Source organism: Indicator indicator, chromosome 11 (genome assembly GCF_027791375.1).
Source record: "Indicator indicator isolate 239-I01 chromosome 11, UM_Iind_1.1, whole genome shotgun sequence".
In the NCBI taxonomy this organism is placed as follows: Eukaryota; Metazoa; Chordata; class Aves; order Piciformes; family Indicatoridae; genus Indicator; species Indicator indicator.
This window is the reverse complement of record NC_072020.1, coordinates 8,626,877-8,652,147: the sequence shown is the minus strand read 5'-3', so window position 1 is coordinate 8,652,147 and position 25,271 is coordinate 8,626,877. Positions and strand designations below refer to the sequence as shown.

At 36.9% G+C, this 25,271-nt stretch overlaps 1 protein-coding gene across 1 annotated transcript in view; it reads right to left on the bottom strand.

Moving 5' to 3' along the window:
• The window catches only part of ANO10 (anoctamin 10), a 72,740-nt gene extending 48,429 nt beyond the window's left edge, over positions 1-24,311 (bottom strand). The window contains exons 1-10 of the mRNA XM_054384811.1: positions 24,170-24,311; positions 23,671-23,853; positions 21,662-21,796; positions 19,962-20,081; positions 17,895-18,464; positions 15,059-15,114; positions 13,471-13,545; positions 12,385-12,567; positions 10,309-10,500; positions 7,764-7,892 (exon numbers count right to left, since the gene is read on the bottom strand). Of these exons, the coding sequence (XP_054240786.1) occupies positions 7,764-7,892; positions 10,309-10,500; positions 12,385-12,567; positions 13,471-13,545; positions 15,059-15,114; positions 17,895-18,464; positions 19,962-20,081; positions 21,662-21,796; positions 23,671-23,853; positions 24,170-24,308 (1,782 nt within the window). The 5' untranslated portion in view covers positions 24,309-24,311. The remainder of the gene's footprint in view (positions 1-7,763; positions 7,893-10,308; positions 10,501-12,384; positions 12,568-13,470; positions 13,546-15,058; positions 15,115-17,894; positions 18,465-19,961; positions 20,082-21,661; positions 21,797-23,670; positions 23,854-24,169) is intronic.
• Positions 24,312-25,271: the final 960 nt, after the last annotated feature.

The window sequence follows — 25,271 nt, the reverse complement described above, 5'->3', positions numbered from 1 at the left end:
TCAAGAAGTGACATCAATATGATATAACACATACAATCATACCACTGGTTATGTCAGTACAGTTTCTTACAGATACTTTTATTCTGGTACAAGAACAGCTTATGTCACTTCAGAGGCCTGTCAGAATTTTAGTTCATGCAATATACTGGTATAATTATTTGGTGCATCAATTATATTTGTACCATTTAAACTTCCTTAGTCTAAAACTCGGGAAACAAAACGTCATCGAAAAGAAAAATTAAATAGCTGCCTAAATTTGAGGTAACAGTATTTTCCCAGTCAAACTCTCTCTCTTGCATTTTAATTTGAAGCTACAGATATAAACAACATTTGCATTTATTCAATATGAGAAGCTATTAAAAAAAAAAAAAAGGCAGCAGCATTTTCACAAACTCATCCGGTTTTACCTGACAATTTATTTTCCTGCTTGAGAAATTCACACATTGTAAATGAAGGTACCAGTTTACCTGGTCTCTGCATGATATTTTTCTTTCCTGGTAAGCTGCCATATTGCTTGGTAAAAGTGGTTTATTTTAGAATATTGGGTGCAGACACCTTGAATCAAATTGAGTGTAACTGGGGGGGGGGGCAATGTAATAAACACTTTGCAAATTTAATAATCTCAAAATTGATAATTAATTACAATATTCTTTGTTGTGTTCATCCAGAGCAGAATGTTCACTATGAAAATTTATCTACTTTTTTAATGCAAAAATAATCAATTTAGAGATGATATCTATTCTTAAAATTGATTTAAACTCAAATTACATTTTGTTTTGTGAGTTAGAAAGCAGGATTTGATGTGTTGTTTTTTGGCTTGTTGGGTTCTTGTGGGTTTTTTGGGGGGGGTTGTTTGTTTTTCTTTTTAATTTGTTTTTATTTTACATTAAAAATAGATCATTATCAACTTGGGGATTATTGAATTTGCACATAGCCAGGACAGCTTTAAGATCACTGACCAAAAAACTCCAAAAAAAACCCATAGATGCACAGAGTGGCAGCAGTTACAGAAAGTTAAGAAATCATACATTAAGTAGTTGCCAGCTTACTGGTAGACAGCCAGAGGCAATAACACAAGGGTGAAAAAAAAAAAAAACCAAAAACCAAACAAATACAAGACAATCTTTTAAGTGAAGCAACATTTGAACTGATCTAGTTAAGGATTCCCCTGCTCATTGCAGGGAGGTTGGGACTAGATGACCTTTAGAGGTCCCTTCCAACCCAGGTGATTCTGATTCCCCTCATATCACAGGTGCAAGAGAAGTCAAAGAATTCCCAGCATTCATGGTATCCAATATTAAAAAAGCCTCTCCTATTCAAAACAAAGGCACTGATCTGTTACGTGTCTTGATAAAGCTAAAACCTAGATTCAAACATGCATCCACAGAGATTCAAAACCTGAAACCACATTAAAACATTTCCAGAAGTCAAAGAATGAAGATTTAAGCTATTAAGGGAATAGATGGATCTGGAGGTGGGTCTGGACAGAATTTTAATTTAGGAACTGGCTAATAAAAAGAAAATTATCAATGTTAGAAATTAACACTCAAGGGTCTCACAAAACTATATACTCATTAAGAGACAAGTCAGTAACACTAAATCAGTTCTGGATTTACTAAGTACATAGAGTAAACTCTTGGTGTTCACATGGACAATATTAAATTTACTCATTTTTGTTACTAATGCTTACACTGTAAATGGTAAAAAATAAAAAGTGGCTACAGCATGGAACTAATTTACTCATGTAAACCACAGTGCATGTTTCTGGAGATATTTAGAAAGCTAACAGATGGCTTATGAATTATGGCAAATTATTAAATTATATGCAAATATGCTTTAATAATTCCAAACAGAAGGGCTTTGATCTAGTTCTTTCTCTCTCCTACCCTTTGCACAGTTATGCACCTTATATTCTCCACCTACAAAAAGTTCCTAAGTATTGAAATGACTCAAACATATTTAATTTTGAACTTCTTTTTTTTGCAATTTCCACTCTCCCCAAAAAGCTGAGGTTGTAAGCACAAGCAGCTCCTCTCTCCAGTTCATGAAAGCAAGGAGTGGTAGCTCAGTATACAGTAGAGCCAGGGACTGATGGGAGAATGAAAACCCCAACTCAAGAGATTTCTGCAAACGATTTGGTTTGGATTCTTACCCAATTCCACAGTTCTGCATTTTCTCCTGCAAGCCACTACGGCACTGTTCTGCTACTTTTTTTTCCTCTCAAACAAATAGGAGAGTTGTCACATATCTCAACTCCATGGTTAAGACACCCAGTCTTAAACCCACAACAGTAACACATTCAGTACTTGGTGGTCTTCAAATTATAAGCATGCCTCTTAAAAGTTAATTTCAACCATGTCTTGGACATACTTGCTGCTTACAAAATTGCTGAAGTATTCCATACAATGGAAGTACTATCATTCTCCTTATCCAGAAAGCTAGCACCAAACTAATCTATCAGGGATGGAGGATTACTGTTATTTATAGTCAGATCAGTTATATTTCCTAATAATGAGAATCAAACACTTTCTTATTTACAGTAAGAAACTTTTAAAATTAAGCAAATATTTGTAATCACAGCCATTTGAGAGTTTTAAAGAATTCTCACTCTTAGTGTATCATACAGACAATTCTCACTGAGCTAAGAGAAGTGGCATCACCAAAAATAAAGCAGAATCCAAAGGAGCTAGCTTTGCATAAATTAGCTCCAGAGACAATTCCACAGCTGCCACAGCAACAAGCAAAGGCCCAAGCCAAGAGACCAGAAAAGAAGCCAAATTAGAGGTCTAAGGCTTGGGAGCCAGAACTTGGCATCTGGGTCTTACAGCTGTCAGGGACACTCATGAGAGAAGTCACTGTTGTGCACAAGGTTTTGGAAACGGGAAAAACAAAACAAAAACAAACCCAAAACAACAAACAACCACAACAACAACAAAGCAACAACCCCAAATCTTTATGTACAACTATTAAGAGCAGAAAGGCCACACATACCACCGTTTGTTTTGTCACTGCATTGAGAGATCAAGACACTACACCAAATGAGAAAAGTATTATCTGCACAGAAGGATAGTTCTGTACTAGTGTGGAAATTCCAAAGGAATAGTTTCTTTTGCAAAAGAAATATCAGTGATCAAGAATGGAAATAAAAACTAAACAGCTACTGATTTTTTGTGTTTCGAAATACAACATTTTCCTTTAAAATTTTATTATTTAAAAGGGACAGTCTGTCAACTTACCTTTCAGCTCCTCATCATGTAATTACTACCAGCAGGAACTCTGCAAAACTGTTGATTACATACCACAGTTGTATGCACTTTTTACTAAGAACAACAAAATCAAACCAAACTAACAACAAAAAACAACCTACCAAACAAAACAAAAAACCCACACCAGCCAAAACAAACCCCCACATATTTAGAGACTGAGAAAATATGAAGCTGCACTGTCTACATTAGAGATTCCATAGCTGCTAATGACAAGACAGGAAACGCAGCATGACAGCTCCAATACACATTTTAGCACTTACTAAACAGAACTTGCAGGATCCCTAAACAAAAGCAGAGAATCAACAGCAGAGACCAACAACTCCAGTTCTGCAAAAATTAATTTTAAGTGCATATGCACACAAAACCCCAAAGCTAGTAGCAGTTTTCAGGAAAGCTATGCTACAGATTCTGCAGTGATGAGCCAAGCAACTGCTAAACGTTTCAAAACAAAAAGAGAGGCTCTTGGAAAGTGCCAAAAGAGATGTTACATTCTGTCATCACCACTCAGGCTTTTACCAACAGTAAAGAGAGGATACTTGTACCAGGATTCTCATTAGCACTGTGATGGAGCCACATTCCATACTAAGTGGATTCCCAAGGAAATAGCTTTCATGGCTAGTGTGCATTGCCAAAGTGAAGAAATGTTTACCTCTGATGGAAAGCAAACTAAAAGTAGATGTTAAAAGATGCATGGCTCTGTTAAAGAGGTGCTTCAGGCATAGGTCAAATAAACCTCTCCCTGGAGAATTTTAAGGGCAGACTGGATGGGGTTCTGAGCAACCTGATCTAGTGTGAGGTGTCCCTGCCCATGTCAGGGGGCTTGGAACTAGATGATCCTTGAGGTCCCTTCCAACTCTAACAACTCTATGATTCTATCAAACGGCAAAGCTCTTGAAAAGCATAATTTAATCAGCTATTTTACATTTATTTTCTGTAATCTTTTCTTACTCCTATCAGCCTCTATGTCTCACATTGTAGACTGAGATGCAATCACCCACTCCATCTTCTGAATTACAAAGAAACAGTTGATAATATTCTGAACTTTGTAATCTGGTATCCACCTCCTCAATGTCACACTTGCATATGTGGAGCTTTTTCTCTATTTCTCTTGGACAGCCTGAAGCACCAGAAAGCTGTCTCAAGGAAAATTTCTCAAGCAAACTTTTCACTGTTATACAAGTAAGCCCTCTACTGGTACAATAACCATATTCAGACTTTCTCTCTCTCTCTTTTTTTTTTTTTTTTAAATCCTCTCCAGGAAAAAAATCCTATTCTTGTAATATCTTTTACTGAAGTTGAGTCACTAATGGCCCACCTACAACCTCATTTGAAAGCTCTTCATTGAGGATAACCAATCTTTCTTTATCTTAAGCATAAGTGCGTGGCTTGGTTATTAAATCCAGGGGTAAAACCATAATAATCAAAGAATAGAACTGTCAACAAAGGTATAAAACCAGTTTAGCATAATGTCACAGATCTCCAGATTTTACAGATTTTTATGTATACCAATACCTAAACACACTAGCACTTAATTGAATTGACTACCAGAATTGAGTGAATACTTGTATTCTTTCCAAGCTACTCCATTTCCTTTCCTTCAGGATATTTATTATCAACTTTTAAATGCTAGTCAGGGAAATGAAAACAGAAATATTACCAACCCTGATCTACATTTGTGGCAGTGACTTGCATTTTGATTGGCAAAATCTTGCCAATTCATCAGGTATTTTAGTTGTAGTAACTCAGCTCCAAACGCTGCCAGACTCAACACTGTCAAATATTCCTAAATATTATGTTGCCATTTCTTAACAGAAGACTACCATGCTATCTGGTTTTAAAATAAAATAACTGTATTTTAGATTAGTAGGTATGGGTAAAAAGCTCCCATCCTCACCACTTGTCCTCTTCATCAGGAACAAAATTTTTAATCCAAAATTTTCAAAGAAAAAAATAGAAAAGCACTGCAGAATTAAGGTTACACATTGTTTTAACCCACTTCCCCAACTGCACACCAAGTGTCTTCAGAGTACTTTCTTCTTTTTTTCTTCAACTCTGTGTAAGAAGTCAGATTTGAAACAGTTTTCATATAACTACAGATGCTTGCTTGTAATGACCTGCTTTCCACCCATGCTTCATATCCAAAGTGTTCATTATAAAGCCTGAATAACTAAACACACTACGGGATATAACTATCAAAATTATGTTAATAAGAGCTTATAATTTCCTGCTTTAAGGGCATTCATCTACTTCCCTGAAAACTGCACTTGCATTCAGTTAGCATACATCCATTAAGAGGGGGGTTTCGTGAATCTGCTCCTGGTTCAAATCACGTTGCCATGGAAGCAGATGAAAATAGGTCAACTGTTCAGAAAAATAAATTACTGATTTAATACATAAAAATCATTCTTAAATATAATTTTATTGCTTACTGTTGATTATTAAATGCTTAAATATTTTATTCTCTTTAATTAGCACTTACTTTGCTTACACAATACAAAATCCCATCAGAAGTGTAGACAGTAGTAGAGTTATCATTAAAAAAATTACTATTTTGCATAAATTCATAGAGGCTGGATACAGAATGCTTATAAGAATATTGCACACAGTTCTTCATTACACCTATACTGAGTGATGTCAAATATTGCCATATAGACATACTTCTATTTAAAGAGTATTAGTATTATTCCTAAAAAGTACTAAAATTTTTAAAATAAAATAAATAAATGCCAGGACATTCATAATACTGGTGCTTGGCTTTGGTAAAAACAGTGATTTTTCTGTTGAGTTTTGTATCAAAAAGACAAAAATACCCAACTGGAGTCTCAGTTTCTTAAGTCTGATAAAAATACCTTAATGTCAGGTAAGATTTAAGTAGGTTACCCTATCAATTTAACATATTAAAGAATAGGCTACTAAAGGAAATTTCACATGTTCCTTAACATTGTCACACTGCCTACCAAGCTGCTGTCAAAACATCATAAACACAACAACACACTGTAAAACAAAACACACTGTAAAATTCTCATCTTCACCTGCAGCAAACACCAGAAAGTAAAATAATTTCCCTGCACCATGTGTTTCTGCATTCCTACTGGCTGATCTAAAATGTTTTTCTATCAATACCCTGACACCTCTGACAGAATTTTTTCCTGCCTTGACACTAATGTACTTAAGATGCACTATGTGTGTCCTGGAGGTTTAATGAGATATATTCTGTTCCTGAATTTTACCTTGTAACTGAAATGCACAATTTAATCATTAATAATTACAGTAAACACACACAGTATGTAAGATTTGTGCTCCCATAGATTAGGGATCTTCCTCTAGATGAAGTAATACTGACAGAGGAAAGGCTCAGTGGTGCAGAAGTCCCACAGATTTAATCCGGCACAATCCCACAACACTATTGTTCATCTTCCACACAACTACCTCTGCCCTGCTCCCTTTCACCAGTGAACTGGGTCAGACAGCTTCTCCCAGATCAATTCCCTAATCTGATTCATCATGCACCAGATAAAAGAAAGGGCCAGTGTAACAGATAAGATAGGAATAAATAACCAGGAAGCGAAAGAAAAAAATAACTTCATCTCTTTTATCTATCATAAATCCAAACTGCTGCTGTTAATAGCCCCACAGCATCCAGGAACCCTTCTCTTCTTTCCACTTTTTGTAATCAATGTTTTAACCTGAAATACGCACAGCTATCAATTAAAACCCCAAAACAACTAGCTTCTGTAACTGAGAATGTTTAACTGTCAACACAATGGAAACTGCCTTCAACAGAAGTGAAAAAAAATCCATCTTTGTGCTCTTTTTCATACAGTTTTTTAAAACATTATTTATAAAATGCGTTTCAGTCTGGAGAACTCTTTCAGACTCCAGCCAGTCGGTAACTTGTGGTACAAAACTTCTGGCAAGATAGTTCCACCTCATCTATAAAGGCAAAGTGCTACAATCTCATTTATTACATAAAATGCCCCTAGACATCCCTCTTTGTCTGACAAAGAATGACACTCAAGAGTGTACCACACAGAATTAGGAAAAAAGAGGAAACCCAAATGCTGTGTTAGGCAGTAGTATTTATAATCATCATACATACTTGCTTCAGATAAGCCTTGCAGGAAACATCCATAAAGATCATGTAGGAGGTCTTTATAAGATGTATTAGGGCCACAAACCAAGTAGAGAAATACAGAGGCCACAAAAATGTAATTGCTTTGCTTCTTGAAATGCCACTATTGAACTACTGAAATACATGAAGCAACAAACACTCTTCCATACATTCCCAAGATTCTGTGTATGACAACAAAATTTACAGTATGTGAAAACACAGAAAAATCAAATAGCAAGATTTTGAAATACTTTGACAGAGAAATATTAATTACCTTTTAATATAAGGGGGATGGGAGGGTGGGGGTGTCTACTTCCTGGTATCACTTCCACTTACATTCATGTTATTTGTTACTAAAACACATGCATTTTTGAAGGCAGGCTTACCTCTACCAATGCCACAGTCAGAACAAGGTCCATCTTTGAGTCTGGGAAAAGCGCATTCACTTGTGGAGACATTCCAATCAGTATACAATTAGTTACAACTGATATTACACTCATGGTTTCAAAAGCCAGCTAAAATGGAACACAAATATATTTATGGTTATTAATATTATCTCTCCTTTGCCAGCTCCCACATAGCTCTGGGCAATATCTCTCTGTTAAATCCTCAGAAGACCCAGCATTTTAACTTTGTATTTTCCTTCACCTTTTGAATTCTGTGACATAAGACTTGTTTGGCAAGCAGTCCAGTCTTCATCAGCTTTAAGAACATGCATGGACAAGACCACAAGAAGACTGCCTGGCAATTCTGAATTTTTCTCCAATTTGATTTCTCTATGTGCACTTATCTGTGTTTGCTCTAAAGAAGTTAACTGGTATTCTTCCACAATTCCTTAGCGTTGCAAAGACCTTGAAAGGTTATTTAGAGACCACTAACATTCTAGATGGTGATTGGGCATTACCTGCTTCTGGAAAAGTTGGAATAATCCTAAAGGAAAAAAGTGGACAAGAAAGTAACCTTATCCCTGCTATCTTCATGACTCATTTTGAACACAAAGGATTATGCACTCATCTGCAGTTGTACTCCCAAACAAATTTCTTTCAAGATAATGGGAAAAAAAAAAAGGCAAAATTCTTAGAGAACTAATAGTCTGGCTTTGGAGGTTTTGTCTGCATGTTAAATAATAGGAAAATGTAAGGATGGTTGAGAATGCCTTTTTTAAATCACAACTAGTTATACAAGGTGAAATTTGCTCAAAAAGATTTGTTTTTAAATAAATGTACACAGCTGCACAAATCTAAGAAGCTCTTGACCACTGAGCTCCCACTAAATGTCTGAAAATATTACTATAGTCTAACAATTACTTCTGAAATATAATAGTTAATTATCCTAAGATCCTCCCTGGAACAAGATACCAATTTGTAGCAATTGTCACAATGAATTAGCAGACATAGCTTCCTCCTTGACAACAAGCTTGTGCATCAGCTCACCTGATAAAATAATTATGGAACTCCTTTAACAGAAGTCTTTCATCCAATGCTCTACCTTCCTATGTGAAACAGGTAACTAAATTTAAGTCATTATTTTTAATGCACAAAGAAAATGCCTTTCTACTCTTAGTTAAAAACCTACACTAAAAAAAAAACAAAACAAACAAACAAACAAAAAAAAACCCAAAAAACAAACACCCACCCTTAGCACGACTGCCCCATTAGTGTTAGAGGTTTTCAGCCTACTTCCTAGATTGAAATGAACTATTCTAGTAAAACTCTAAATGCTATTAATGCACCTGCAGCTATGTTTGGGGATTTATGAGCACTTAAGACATAATTTATCTGGTAGCCACTCCACTGTTCAAAGCAGCTGTTGCCAATGCAGAACTTGGCAGCACAGATTTGGACTGAGAAAACACATCCAATGTTAAAATGCAGTTAAGATTATCATTTACACATTTTAATGACTTAATATTAAAAAGACTTCTCCTGTAAGTCTACTTCATCAACACCTATGCACATGTTGAATGACCTTTGCTCAGAATTCTTGGTTTGCACCTTCTCTCCGTATGGTTCATTTGAGGTTTCTCAATTTCTCATCTCCTATTTGCTTCACATGGTACCAACATTTACAGTTTCTCCAAATTAAACAATCCACAAGTTTATTGTGTCTTTTGTCTCTACTGCATCTTACTAGAAAACTTTTAAAATAAGGCTAGAATATGGATCACCCCTACAAATTTCCTCCAACATACTTCACAGTCCTTACGAGGCCGCTGCTGTTACAGAATGCTCAAGTCTCTTGGATGCAACTTCATAGCCCTCTTTCTCTTCAGAAAAACCTTTTTTTTTTTTTTGGAATAGTTTTACAAGGTTATTTTTAGTCAGAATAAGTTCACTGATGCAATGTATTCAGCAGGCTCCACACTAGCTGGTTCTAGCATGATTGCACAAGCAAATGACCGACTAGATAGAAAATCTGTAACCCAGTACTACTAGCATGAAATTGTTTAGATAGACTACTATGCTCCTGCCCACAGATCCAGTTTATACTAAAATTAGTCAGCTTGACTTTCAGTAATGACAAGTGCACACAACTAAGCCTGGCTTAGGAATCCAAGTACTCACCTATCATTTTTCCATTTTTCTGAAGCCCCTGCTGCTCTTCATGCTTCTGAGACTGCACCAGATGTTACCATTTCTAAAATACCTTGTCTGAAGTGTACCAGGTAGTATCTAGTATCTTTGCTTTATTGCAGTTGCAAGAGGACTACATTACTATATATGCAAGGACTACAGAAGGATTTGTTTTCTTGTCAAAGGCAGCTGAAAGACACTTGGATATACAGATATACTTGGATATACAGATACTATCCTAAGGCGTTGAAGAGAACAAAGAACCTACTAAAGTGGCTACTGGGTCAAACATACAGTTTAAATACATTTTTTGAAACCACTTTTAAAACAAATTAATAGAAAAAGACAGAAAAATTACCTGCCAAACACCAATATTTGCTGTGGGTTCTGCAAATGGACGCTTGTAAACTCTACACATCTTTAAGGCATCAGAATAGATCTCTGTGATGTTATTTAACACTGCAAAGACAGCTGCCAGTGGATAAACACATGAGAAAAGACTCACATAGCCAAACTGTAAGAACAACTCCAGGTAATCATCAAAAGTACCCTGAAAAACAGCAAAAATAAAAACAACTTTAACCCACCAAAAAAACAAAACAAAGCAACAAAACCAACCAACCAAACAAAACCCACACCGTAAAACAGAATTAACAATACAAAGACACTTCCTCATCCCAAATCAGTTGTTTGGGAATGGCTGGTGATAGAAAAAAAAGCACAACCCAAAAAAAACCCTATTTAATTAATCTGGAATTATTTAATTACTCAAAACTTCTTAATGAGGGAAGGCTGCTATGTTAATGAAATCTCAGTGTGTCAGGTTAAGGGCTGAAGACTCAAAAAGTAAGAGAAAAAGAGGGCAAACAAAAAAATAGAATTAAATGTTAGAGTAAATGAAGGAACAAAAACATAAGAGACTGAAACAGAATTCTGCTGAAACACCTGCCACATTCCCCAGTTACTAAACATAGTCAAATGCTTCCCTCTTGTGACAGATTTAATTTTAGAAATACTCTTGCCTGCTAACATCACACTGCTTGCAAAGAATTCAGTGGTCTAACATTGTGCATTCACAAGCACAGCACAACAAAAATATTTTCACTGAAAATAAAATTAAGGCCTTGAATACACAGTACCTTGAACTGAAACCGAATCCATCAGTGGATATCTCCAAAGTCAAGTCATAACTCTGCAACTAACCTGTTCAGTCCCCATGGAAAATTATTCAGGGCAGAAGAGTACAACAGGTGCAGACAGATTTTATCCAGCTCTGCACAGGAAGCACCAGCCAATTTGACTTAGACACCATACTAGCTTTGGATGTGCCAGCTGAGAATCAAAAGGCAGCTCAGTTCTAAGAGATACAGCTCATCTGGTGGGGTGTATCAATGCTTTTTGGAGCTATGCTGGCCTAGCTGCAGGGACAGTGCTGGATTGTGCTGATTTACAACTTCAGACACTAGCTCTGGGATCTCTGCTGTATTTTCCATTGTAAGATAGACATGCTCCTAAAACTATATCCCTCTGTATAACAACCTTCCCAGACGAACCCAAGTATTAACCTTTGTATAGTTTGTCAACTGCGAAGGTAGTATTTCTTCTTCCTATTCCCATTTCATGGCACTTAAAGCAGAAAGAGAGGATTCTGATCCAGTCTTAATATGGAATTTCACACTGCTATCCTCTAGCTTTTATTTAAAAGGTACACTACATATAATAATTACTCTGCAAAAGTATAAACCATACAGTATTAAGACTCTTGTGACTATACTTCACCTGATAAAGCATGTGATCAAGCAACTTATCAGTCAGTCTGTATGGCCTTAACACACACATTGATGTCTACTTCAACTTCCTTAGAACTGCAGGTAATAAATTGTACAGGGTTGAAGGTGGTCGGGAACAGAAGCAGGATGACAGCAAATGCCAAAGTTAGTTTCAAGAAGAAAGAGCAGTGCTGGTTTGAAAAGCTGGTCACTTCTGCCCTCTCTATTTCTGGTCCCATCCAGACATTAGTGCACTCTCCCAAGCTATAGTTTCACTGATAGTTTAAGCTACTACCACTGCAAAAGTGAAATGAACTAGAAAAAGCCTCCCACTGTCCTATGCCAGGCTACTCATCCTAATCAGGCTACCCTTGGAGATTAAAGGCATATTACACAAATACTTCCTCCAGCGATATGGGGGACTAGGTAGATCCATATTCAGCTGTTCATTACCATCCAGTCATTCCAGTGTATCTGGGATCCTGCACTGTATCAGTTTTATAACCCAGTGCACTGTACATCTGTATAAACAACACTACTAGCAAAAATTGATGAAGGTGGAAATAAACTGCCAAGCCAGACAATCAGAAATATTTCTGGCATCACCAGTTGATGTCTCTGTCAACTACAACACAGAACAGGGTTTTTACAGTAGTAAAACATACTAAATAGGTGCCCATTTCTTTCTCCAGATTAACTTGTTCAACTAATGACAAGTCTGTGTCTGTTTTCAGAGAGCACATGTGTTTCTTCATCCTCTTCTTATGTCTCTTCTGGAGCCAGTAAGGAAGCAAGGATTCTGCAAATTGATTAAGGATTTGCGAAGTTATCAGCAAAGTGGCCAAGCTCTGCAGTTTAAAAAAAAAAAAAAAGAGATCTGTGATAAACTAATGACCATTTCCAATTTTATACATTTTAGTAACCCTCTGTTATGCTATGACAAAAGAAGGCTAGCCTAACAAAACTTGCAACAGCACATGAAAAGTGCTCTACTTCCTGTTCTTCGCAAGTGATGAAAAAGGACAAAATAGGAGTTAGATATCTAAATATTTTGTGAATCTGGATGGATCTCAAAGGCTTTACAGAAAGTCCAATGAAGGGTGGCGATAGCCATTTAATATGCCAAGGACAACTGCAGACTTATACAAAGAAAATTTTTTTCCTATTTTTCTTCCTCTGGCTTTTTACCTTTAAGTATAGGAGATGTCACATGTGGCACGAAGTTCTTGTTGTTTTCTTCATTATATTTAGAGAAAAGATATTTTCTTTATACCAGATTTTCATGCATTTGAGTGTGAAAGATGTTAGCAAGAGAAAGATGATTTAAAATACCAACTACAAATTATTTTCAATTTATTTATTCACAACTCCTCATTGTAGTTGTAAACTTAATCATACCCTATCCTCAAGAGCCTCTTATTATGAACTCTACACAGAACACCATTTTCTAACATAAAGAAAGAAGAAATAAAAATTTTCCAGAATTATCTGGGTGGAAAGCAGTACCCAGAGAAAGAACAGCTCTACTCTGTTATGATTTGGCAACTGTGCTAGAGGAACTGAAATACAGGAGTTTGATTTCTAAGAAAATATATACGAAAGACATTAATTATGAAATTAGTATTTTTGAAATCAAAAATAACAACAAACAAACTACAAAATGTGAAATCACAGTTAAAAACTGAAGTCTTCCTTCAATCAACCCCTTATTTCCCTAGATTCATCAATATTAAGATATTCTTGGAACTCACCTGCCTCAAAAGCTTCATATCAAACAACACAAAGGCAATGTAGAAGAGAGATGCAAAGCAATTTAAGAAGTTGAACTGCAAATTAAAACAGATGTTATTAGCACTCAAGCAAAAGTTCAAATGCAGAGTTATCTAACTTAACAGTTACATTGACTGAATAGCTTCCATGCAGATGTAAACTGTTCATTAAAGTTTTCTGTACCATTTTTAAAACTTCAGTCAGAAAACTCTCATATTCAATATTGTTCTTAATCAGATTTTCATCTGACAAGCTTAATGCTTTCCAAAAGCACGGTATACAAAGAGAATTGCAACTCACTTATGAAATGTGGACATGAAGAACACATCACCATCTACTAAACTTTGATCTTCTGGCAGCTAAAAGGGACATACTGACCTTAATTGGTTCTGATTTTGTTTTTTTTCTAAATATTTCATAAAAATACACACATTGGATAAAGTATCTCTCAATATGTACAACTGTTCCTTGATATACATTAGTTGAGCTTTATGTTTAATCACTTCAAGTAGTTTTAAGACCAAGAGAATGGGATTATAATGGGAAATAATCAGATTACTGTATCTCTGCTTTGAAGCTCTGAAGTTTTCTACATCATTTGCTATCAGTGCTGGAGTTCCCTTTTCAGAGCTCATGGGTAATATAAATAGCATTGGGCGTGCAGAGAGCCACTCATAAGGGTGAAAGTGAAAACTTTCACTTATATTTGGCAACTGAGAATATTTCCTTTTTTAAAGTAAATTTCCTATGGGGAAGAGGTGGTGATATATTTCGAGAAAGGTAGAGAAAACTAAGTGCCTTAGCTCTAGGGGCTACCAGTAACAGAAGGATAACAAGGAGGTTTAAAAAAAAAAAAACCACACATCAAAAAAAGCATGGTGAGGTAAAAAAAAAAGAAAGTCTAGATGATGTTTAATCTTCTCAAAAAGGAAACAAGAAATCTCAAAATCAGACAATCTTTATAACTGCTTTTGCTAAATGTCTTATATAAGAATTCAAGTTTTACAGTGCAGTTCATTAGAATCAGTGTTGTGTCTGGATGGAAACCTGAAAGAGCAACCAAACATATATACACACATACAGAAAACCTGCTTGTTCAGGGCCAGACAGTAAATAGATGAGCATGTACTATACACTGCATAAGAGCAGACTGATGGAGATGTATCTCCAGCCTCCTCTGACTGGCTGTCTAAATGGTAGAACAGGAAGAAGCTAATACACAAACTTTTAAAACCAGTTTACCATGAAGTCTTGCAAAAAGTGAAAGGAATATTTGCAAGCTGAAGACAAGACACCAATTAACAGAAAACCATATACGTACAAAATCCTAATGAAGAACAAACGGATACAAATAAAGCTTCTACTCTCCACTAGAAAAAGAGCCATCTAAAACAGTCTAGCAGCTACTGCAACCACAACAGCAATACTGTTTACTCTGATATTTGTGCTAGTATTTGGCCTTGAATAAAACTGTAGGGTTAATGAGGCAACACTAGGAAAGCTCTAACAAAACACATGACAAGTTCTCTTCCTAAATAAACTTAAAAGCTGCTTATACTACATACTTACCACTAAAACCTTCAGAATTAAATGATTCTGATAAGAAGATTCCAGCCTGTGATTTTCTGAAATATCAATAAAACATTTATTCATAAATAGCAGAAGCACTTAATATACCAGACATTGTTATACAAAGAGTACACAGACATTTTTCCTCCATTTAAAAATTGCTAGTAGTTGACGGGCAACAGTTTCTCCATGATTTTATGGCAGAAAATTTATGCTGTATCACTATTCATGCATAATACAGATCTATGCATTTTTAGCTACAACTCTGGTATTTTTCCTACTGCAAAGATTTTTCCTTATACATCTTTCTTAGAAGAGCTGTTTCATAACAGAAAAATCATTCATCATCCTTAGGACTTAATAAAACGTGCCTAGTCTTTGATTATTCAAATTACATTTTTCATTACATTATGAAGAGTAACAATAGCACATTTTACTCAAACCCAGTAAGTGCTCACAGAAACATTCCCACCCATCTCCAAGGAATTTAGATCAAATCCTAAAATCTAAAGCAAGATGAGATTACATGAAGCACTACTCATTCTAAAATTAAGATTTTCAGTTCATTCAAGACCAACTGTCAGAAGTTGATGTTTGAGGAACCATGGTTATTAATGGAGAGGAAAGTGAAGAGCGTTTCCCATTTCTTTTTTGTTTTGTCAGATGGTACCTTTGGCTAAGCAATAACTGAGAAAGCAGCATGCTAGCTGTGTCAACAAGGCTGAAAAGAAACACTATTGCCTACTAGACTTCCTCAGGACAAAACAGCATTGTTCTGCTCCAACAAGGGTGTGAATTTGGGTTACCTTATAAAGACATTTTAGTCTACCTAATCAATACAACGTGGCATTTTGCATAAAAGTTTTTTCTTGCAGTATAATGTAAAACAAAAGGGGAAAATTGAAACCTAGTTAATAATTTAAAACTCATTATTTTCATTAAATCTTTGGACAGTCACAAAAAAAAATTACTTGCTTTTACTATTGCTGCTGTCAAATTAAATTTGCTGGCAAAATATTTTTGGCACGCATCATCAATCCCCATTTTCAACACCCCTTCTTATTCTGTCTTCTGCATCAATCTCCCTTTTGCTTAATCTTTCTTAGGCTAATTTTCTAGGTCTCCAGCTTTAGCAGCCTGGATTCTGTCCTGTAAATGTATGCCAAATTGAAGTTACACAAACCAGTTAACTCTCCATTAGTTTCATCTACTGGCTTTGTCTGAAAGTGACTGTGTACCTGTAGGAGTGCTAAAATTAAATATAAACACTAACATTTCACTACTGTTACCTTAGGTTACAGAATGTAAGGCCAAATTTGTTAAATAAGTCACACGCATAAGGGGCAAAAGGCAACCTATTATAACATATCACAGAATCAGTCAGGGTTGGAAGGGACCACAAGCATCATCCAGTTCCAACCCCTCTGCCATGGGCAGGGACACCTCACACTACATCAGGCTGGCCAGAGCCTCATCCAGCCTGGCCTTAAACACCTCCAGGGATGGGGCCTCAACCACCTCCCTGCACAACCCATTCCAGGCTCTCACCACTCTCATGGGGAAGAACTTCTTCCTCATGTCCAGTCTGAATCTCCCCACTTCCAGCTTTATTCCATTCCCCCTAGTCCTATCACTACCTGATAGCCTAAAAAGTCCCTCCCCAGCTTTCTTGTAGCCCCCTTCAGATACTGGAAGGCCACAAGAAGGTCACCTCGGAGCCTTCTCTTCTGCAGACTGAACAGCCCCAACTCTTTCAGTCTGTCCTCATAGGAGAGGTGCTCCAGCCCTCTGATCATCCTGGTGGCCCTTCTCTGGACACCTTCCAGCATGTCCATATCCCTCTTGTAATAGGGGCTCCAGAACTGGATGCAGTACTCCAGGTGTTGTCTCACCAGAGCTGAGTAGAGGAGGAGAATCACCTCCCTTGACCTGCTGGCCACACTCCTCTTGATGCAGCCCAGGCTCTGGTTGGCTTTCTGGGCTGCAAGTGCACACTGACAGCTCATATTAAGCTTCTCATCCACCAGCACCCCCAAGTCCCTCTCCTCAGGGCTGCTCTCCAGCCAGTGCCTGCCCAGCCTAGATTTGTGCTTGGGATTGCCTCAACCCAGATGCAGGACCTTGCACTTGGTCTTGTTGAACCTCATGAGGTTGGCTTGTGCCCACCTCTCCAGCCTGTCCAGGTCCCTCTTCTGAGAGTGCCCAAAGGAAAATATTTTGACAGGAATGTGAAATCTCAGTCATTGTTATATATATAAAACATACACATTCCCTCACATGACATTTGGTTGGTGTTTTTAGATTTTGTTCCATTATTTCAGTGCCCCCTATCTCTGCAGAGATACCAACAGACTAAGATGTAGTCAGCAAACCCATGTTGTGAGAGCAACCTGCCATCCACCTCTAGCCTCCCATCTTCATGTTTTCACTTTGTCTGTTTTGCCAAATCTACAGCTGATACAACCAAAGAGCTAAAGAAAGGAAAGAGGACTTTGGCACCAAAGGCAAGAGATAGGATGAGGCTGAAGTCAGTGTCACCCTTTCTGATGGCATACTAGATTCAGACCAAATTAAACCCTACATGAAACTGCAGTCTCAGAACCTTCAAAACAAACAAAAGTTGAAATGGCCACCACTTTTACCCTACAGTAAAAACCACTTAAGGAAATTTCTTTAGCGTTCCATTAAAGAACTACTTACAGTATCGTATTCTAAGAATAAATAAATAAATAGAAACCAAAACAAAGCACAAAAACCCCACACATCCCTCAGCAAAACCAAATTCTAATCAGCTGGAATTTTAACTTCAAGGAATAAGATTAAACAGCTTTCTTACCCCACGATGTCAAGAATTCAGCTGCGTACCGATAGATACGGTTCATAATTTCAATCACCACAGCATATATGATACTGGGCACAAACAGCATCAAGCTGCTGAAGTTTGAGCCATTCTCTTCGTGATAATCCAGAGCCCACTGTTCCAAGTCAAAGTAAATCATCATCACATACAGGGAGAAGTAGAGGCAAAGGCACACAAATGGTAAAGACACCAGATAAATGCGTAACTGTCTCTTAATACTGGAGTACACTGGTTCTTCCCTCCCAGTGACAGGATTGACACCCAGGACACCATGGAAACCTGGTCTTGGTTCTTCAAACTGTCGTTTCATCAACAGTGTTCCCCAGTGGTATGTCATGATGGCGCAGATCCGCTTCCAAACTTCCAATATCACCGTGGACCAGAGCAGATTGAATGTGGCAAACATCACGTATTTGTCATAATCTTCCCATGCAAACACATAATAAGGAATCCCAATGACGGCCATTGGAATCAAAGCAAAGGTGAAGTACTCCAAGAAGCCGAAGTAAAGCGCAATGGTTTCACCAAAGTAGGAGCGGATCTCATCTGCAGAGAAAAATGAATCAATTCAGACTAGTCTTAATAGGTATCAGTATAATATAAAACTTGACTTCACATGAATCCCTTGGTCCAACTCTTTTTTCTAAATAAGAAAATAAATATTATTGGTTTTTTGTTCCTCCTTCTCCCATGTTCCAAGAACTCAAAACGTTATTAAAAAAAAACACCAACAAAAAAATTAATGTTATATATGTACACACACAAAGTCAAATATCTTCACACTTTCCATGTCAATATTAGATATGGGTGCTCAGAGTTCCAAACAACCTGACGTGGAATGATTTCAGGGATGGGGAATCTACCACCACTCTGGGCAACCTGGGTCGGCATCTCACCACTCTCACTGTCAACATTTCTTTCCTCCTACCTAGTTTGAATCTCCCTCTTTTAGTTTCAAACTCCTTGTACTGTCACAACAGAACCTGCTAAAAATCTGTTCCCAGCTTTCTGACAGGCCCTTTAAGTACTGAGAGGCCAACAAGAGGGTCTCCCTAGAGCCTTCTCTTCTCCAGGCCAAACAACCCCAACTCTCTCAGCCTGCTGTCACAGCCCTTGCATCATGTTTGGGGCCTGCCTATGGACACACTCTCTTCTTGTGCTGTCCTTAACTCTTACCTCATCTTTCTTGGTGTCATCATCCTGGTAGCACTTAGGGCACTCCAAGGAGTTGGGGAGATCACTGTTGATCAGCCCTTCCCCATCCAACTCCTAAATGTTTCTTCCCATTTTAAGCTTACTCAGTACATAAAATATACTCAAGTGTTGCTGGCATGCAACAACACCTTGAGCATGGAAGCTTGAAAACACTGAATCTGCAGGCTGAGCCACCAATTTCAGAAGTCTTTTACCGTTTCAGGAGGTTACACAGGAAATGATGAAAGAAGAAAAACTTGCCTAACTGGTAAAAGACCAATGGTCTAATTTCAAAACTGGTAAATAATCACAGTGCAAAGGCTGAGCCTTTGAACTTGCCCCCAGCTCCAACTTGGAAACCATGGCCAAAGGCCTATCTACAGAGCTCCTGCAGCCAGGAAGAAGGAAAATCAAGAGGCAGCGGCCTGCACATCCAGCACTTCTCTCCAGAACAATTGTAATGCAAGTCATTGTGAAAGATAATTTGATGAAGAGATCTTAACTGTACATATAAACAAGTTTGGAAACAGATCCTAAGCCACCTTGTTGATTCCAAGACCAGTAAAACCACAACTGGGTAAAACAAGGACATGAGTTCACCGTGGCCAAAAAAAACAACTTGGATGAAAGGTAGTGTTAGAGGAAGTGGACTGCAATGTTTAATTTGGAGTGTGAAAAGATAAACTCTTAGTGAACCAACAGACTTCTACTTACCCTCTGCACAGGGGATTCACTTCTACTGAGGCTAAATGCTGGAGGAGAAGTTAGAAAGCACCCTTGGATTTCTCACATGAACTGAAGAAAAAACTTCTCCAGAAGAAACCTGGAGTCAGGTAAGTGTTCACCTACCTAAAGGTTGATAGCCAACTTTCACTCGGCCATACCAGGTATAACGGAGCTTTTTCAACTCTTCTCTGTCATGCAGTGGGAAAATCTGAACTAGAATACCACTGGTCAATAATCTTCTCACTAGAAGGAAAAGTGGAAAAAGGTACCTTGTACTTCTTCAGATAACTGTGAAATTGATATAAGCAAACAGGTTACATTATGTACTTTGTAAGCCTAAGGTTCCTTCGAAATAAATCTAGCGCTTAAATCCTAGGAAAAAAAGTGTCTGATTGTTAGTTACAAATTATTAGTTATATTCGTACAAAGACTGTGTTGTCCACTGGAAGGGAAAGAGCAACCTGTTTTTATCTACTAACTGTTCCATAGGTTTTCAATATAATCAGTTGCAGCTGATAAAATTCTTAGAAGTGCTACAGGTCAGAACTGAACCTGTGGGGAAGGGTCTGGCTCTTGCATTTCAGCAAAAGAAAGGCATAACAAATGAAACTGACATAGTAGAAACAAGAAAAAAACCACTACATTGTTGTCTTAATTATGGTAAAGATAATAAAACATTTTAAAATTACCAGTTTATACTGATTCATAGATTACACCACCTTCATTTCAAAAAAAAAAAATCAAATCTTCCAAAATTTCTGGAATAACTTTGTTACAGAAAGAAATAATACCTGTGTGGATAAATGATGAAACTGATCTGGGAGTATCAATGATAGAAATATTAAAAAAGCAAACTCAGAAGGGAGGCACTGGAAGTTGTATGATGGCTTTTTACCGTTTCCCATCTGCATCTGCTTGGCATAACTAGAAGAATACCTTAGCTATATGAAAAATTACCAGTGTAAACTCATCTGACATCTACATTTATTTACATTTCATCAATCACTGATATGCACAGCTCTCTCTTTGATGACCAACACTAACAAATAAAGACACTGTTATTAAAAGGACATATATCTATATTAAGAAGATTTCTCCTAAGAAACTGCAGCATCTCTTCCAGTAGACTAGTTCCAGATACCATAAAAATAGCATTAGCTCTCATTGCCTTTTTCTTCCATGCAAAGGAACAGCTCTTGAATCAAAGAAAATAAATTAAAGCAAATAAATTAAATAAAAGCTACTTACTTCACATTATGAAGTTTATAGCCCTGGAACACTCATTCATTCCAGTATGTTTATACAGAGAATCCAAGTATATCATTATGTAAATTTTTTAAAGCAAATATTTTTGGTACTAACTATGAAAATAATGAATGACATAAATATATGTGAAAATTAACCAACTGTAAGGCCAAGCCTTACAGAAAGACTCAGGATGGAAGACCCTCTGGAAGTCCAGCGTCCTGCTCAAAGTAAGTCCCAGTTAAATTAGACTGCTCAGGGCCTTGTTCAGTGAGGATTTAAAAGTCTCCTGGCATAGTCACCACAATCTCTCTAAAACCCTGTTACCCTGTTCCAGTGTTTGATTGTGAAAAACATTTTCTCATTATCTATTCAGAATTTTCTCTGTTTGCACTGTACATCCATTGCCTCTTGTAGTATCAACATGGAGCAGTAAGGGGGGAAAAAAATGTTGATTAGAAATAGCGAGGCATTTGTCTGAAGGATTTCTCTTTATTGTGGGAAAATTAAGGGTTTTTTCACCATAACATTATTGTTTGATGCAGGATGAGTCACAGACAACAAACTATATTGCTTACCAATAGATTTTCCTGGATACAGCTTTGCCTGAGGATATCCAGGGATCATTTTTTCATCTTTAGCTCTCAAATTTTCGAGTTCATGTTTGATGATATACTGACATTCTGCCACTGTCAGGAAATTGTGATTGTCCTCTAAATCAAAAACAAGGTAGTATGAAATTCTGCAGCATAGAAAGAAAACCCTAACAGCAAATAACTATCAAAAACAACCAGAATGACACAAAAAAATAAAAAAAGAAAAATAAATAAATAATGTGCCGATTACTGACAACCAACATCAGCTTTTCAAAATAAACACCTTGGGAAGACATTTTCTCTTACTGGCCGCTTCGTTTTTGACTACCCACGTGAAATAAGAGAACAAATCCCTCAAGAGACAAAGAAATCCCTGAAGTACTAATCATTGGAGGCTGGGATAGTACACCAGCAAGTACTCTTGCCCTTTCTGACATACAGTTCCTGCAGTAAGACATCAGGGCCAATCACCTTCTCAGTAATCATTTCACACCAAATATCACAGCATCTTGCTCTTTATTTTCCATACAACTTAATGATAAGCCATTGAGACAATAAGCTCTGGTAAAAATATAGAAACAAGATAAAACAATAAGAAGCTTTTAAAAATACCCCACATTAAGAGTGAAAGGAACAAACCTACTGCCAGCCCCATAAATTTATCATCAAGGAAACAGAGTAATTTCCTTGAGACAAGAACAAATTGATTTTTTTTTCTTCTCATGCAGGGACAAGAAAATGCAGGGACAAGAAAATGCAGGGACGGCCCTAAATACACTGAGAAGATGAAACAGCAACAAAGCTCCAATACAAAGAATAGGAATATATTCCTATATATATATTCCTATACATATATCAGTTAAACTGGGGAATTAGAAATATTAAAAAGACAACACAGGCTGCAGGGTTTGTTTTGTTAATGACATTTTTCACCTCATCTAGGCTCATCTAAGTCAGCTAGTTTATTCTTTAATTGGATCTGACAAAACTAAAATTATATTAGTGTTTTTAAAGAGAAAAAAAAAGATCAGAAGATAAGGCAAAACAATTATTTTAGATTTACACTACTTGGGAGTTCTAGCTGCTACTAGGAAGTCTGTAAGCAATGACAGATTTAGCATTAAGAATGTAAACACATGAAAGACACAGAAATGGCACTTCTGCAACTGACAACTCTTCTCAGCCTCCTAATTTCAAGATAGCAAGGTCACAAAAGAAAACACTGCAACAGCTAGTGCTCACAGCAGCAGTGTTGAATAAACTGGCATTAAACAAAATAAAAAACCCTCAGCTTCATTATTGTTTCAGGCAGGCACAAGAACTTTTATATTGAAACTGGGGTGAAAGGCATCACCTATACAGGCACACAAAAAGTATCAGCAAGATTTAGCTGGAATTCCCACATTTACTTGGAGAGCAAAATAAGTTCTGCCACAGTAGGGGATTAAATACTTTACAGATAGTACATTACTGTGTTAGTATCTCCTCAAAATAAAAAAAGGGAAACAAATTATTTTTCTAATCATGCCAAATTCCATTGAATGTCTTTAGAGTGTTATTTAATTTCATTGGATGCATAAATATAATAGAGCAAAATGTTTCCATTTTCTCCAGCTGATTATAAGATAATTAACCTCAAAGCCGGCTCATAGAAATTGAATTGCGGCACTCACGTTTATCACCTACTTTTTCATGTCTTATTTTCAACATTTTTAATTCAACACATTTTTAATACAAATAAGAGACTATTTGGAGCACAGAAAAGCACAAGCAAAAAGTGAAAGCCATGTCAAAGAAAAATAATTTAATTTCATTACCTGATCTCAACTTCCATAGGTAAAAATGACTATTTTTTTCATGGCTTGGTCTGCCTATTTCTGGTCACTGTTACCATTCCAAGGAATGGAAAGACTGTGAAAGATTGAGCAGTGTAATTGCTTATAAGCGTTAGCAACAGCTTTACAATGACAAAGACCTCTCAAACTGCTTACCTGCAAAATCTTTGAAAGTTTTTCTACTGCTATAGGTAAAAGTCCTCATTGAGTTATCACTGCATTCCTTCACCAAACCCACAGTTTCAGCTCCCAGCAACAGCCTTAAGTGAGAAGCTCCAACTAGATAAATAGTTTCATCTCCATTTTCCATGGCCAATGGTTTAACCAGCAGTTGTGCACCTTTAATGTAAAGAAAGGCAAACTAAGGAAGAAAACTTACTGTAAAAATGGAAGGATTCTAAGGTTCAACAGACATGTGACTGTACACCAATATTTTCACTAATAACTGGGTTAACAGGCTTCTGTTATTACATTTTTATGACACCAGTGTGAAGCTCTTACATAAAATTAAGCAACTTCAAAAAAACAAAAATGGGGTGGGATTGGCTACACAATAATTAAATCACAAATTACCTGAAAACTAATGTTCTGTCTTCAAATTATGACGACAGCCAATTTGATTTCAAAGTTTTACAGAAGGTCATACAGTACTCACCTCCATTTGCTTTTTTGTCCACAATTCGTTTAGTGAACCATTCCACAGTTTCCTTTTTGGTGCCTTTTGCAAGCTCTATTACTACAAGAGGCCTGAAGTTAGGCTCAGAAGCATCCAAAAAGGACCAGCTTTCTGCCATCTTTTGAGAGCTCACTAAACACAAAAACAAAGAAACAAGTTAATCTTAAAAGAAAATATTTAATATCAATTTAAAAAAAAAAAATCACAAAACCTTACTATAGTGAATTACATATGTCTATGCTTAACAAAGCAGCAGGTGCCCATTTCTGTGGTCCTACTGATGAAAGCAGTTTGAGTAACCTCTCCAGTTGTGACTTGGAAAGACACTACCAGTCTTTAGTGGCATGTAAGTAGGAAGATTGTTGCTAAATATAGCAAAGATGAGAAAACAAATAAAGTAACAGAGAGAAACTATCATCAAAAACCAACAGCTTACAACTTCCTACAGTGCATTTGTCAACAAATGAAAACACTAACAGAAGAGAATGTCTGTCAGATAGATTATCCCAAACAAATAAGCTTCACCTGTTGGGAGTCTGCAAACACAGCGTATGTTTAAGGAAGAATGCTCTCAGTTAGCCTTGTGAAACTTTAACCATACCAAGGAAACTTATACCCCCTTAGGTAGGTGAGCAGGAGACCTATCATGTAGATAGGCAAAGTAGACACAAAGCACTGAAATGATTTGTTGAAAGATATAAACCAAGTGTTCTGTGACAAAGTCCAAATGCACAGCATTGAGCATCAACATAGTTCTATATGCCAATAAACCAAATTATCTAAGTGCACTTTTACAGAGTTGTTTAGGTCAGAAAAGACCTTTAAGAGCAGAGTCCAACTGCAAACCCAGCATTGCCAAGTCCACCACTAAACCATGTCCCTAAGTACCACATCTACACATCTTTTAAACAACTCTAGAGACAGTGACTCAATCACTTCCCTGGGCAGTCTGTTCCATGGCTTGAGAACACTTTCAATGAAGAAATTTTTCCTTATATTCAACCTAAACTTTCCCTAATGCAACTTGAGGCTATTTCCTCTTGTCCTATCACTTGCTGGGAAAAGAAATGGTCTTGCTACA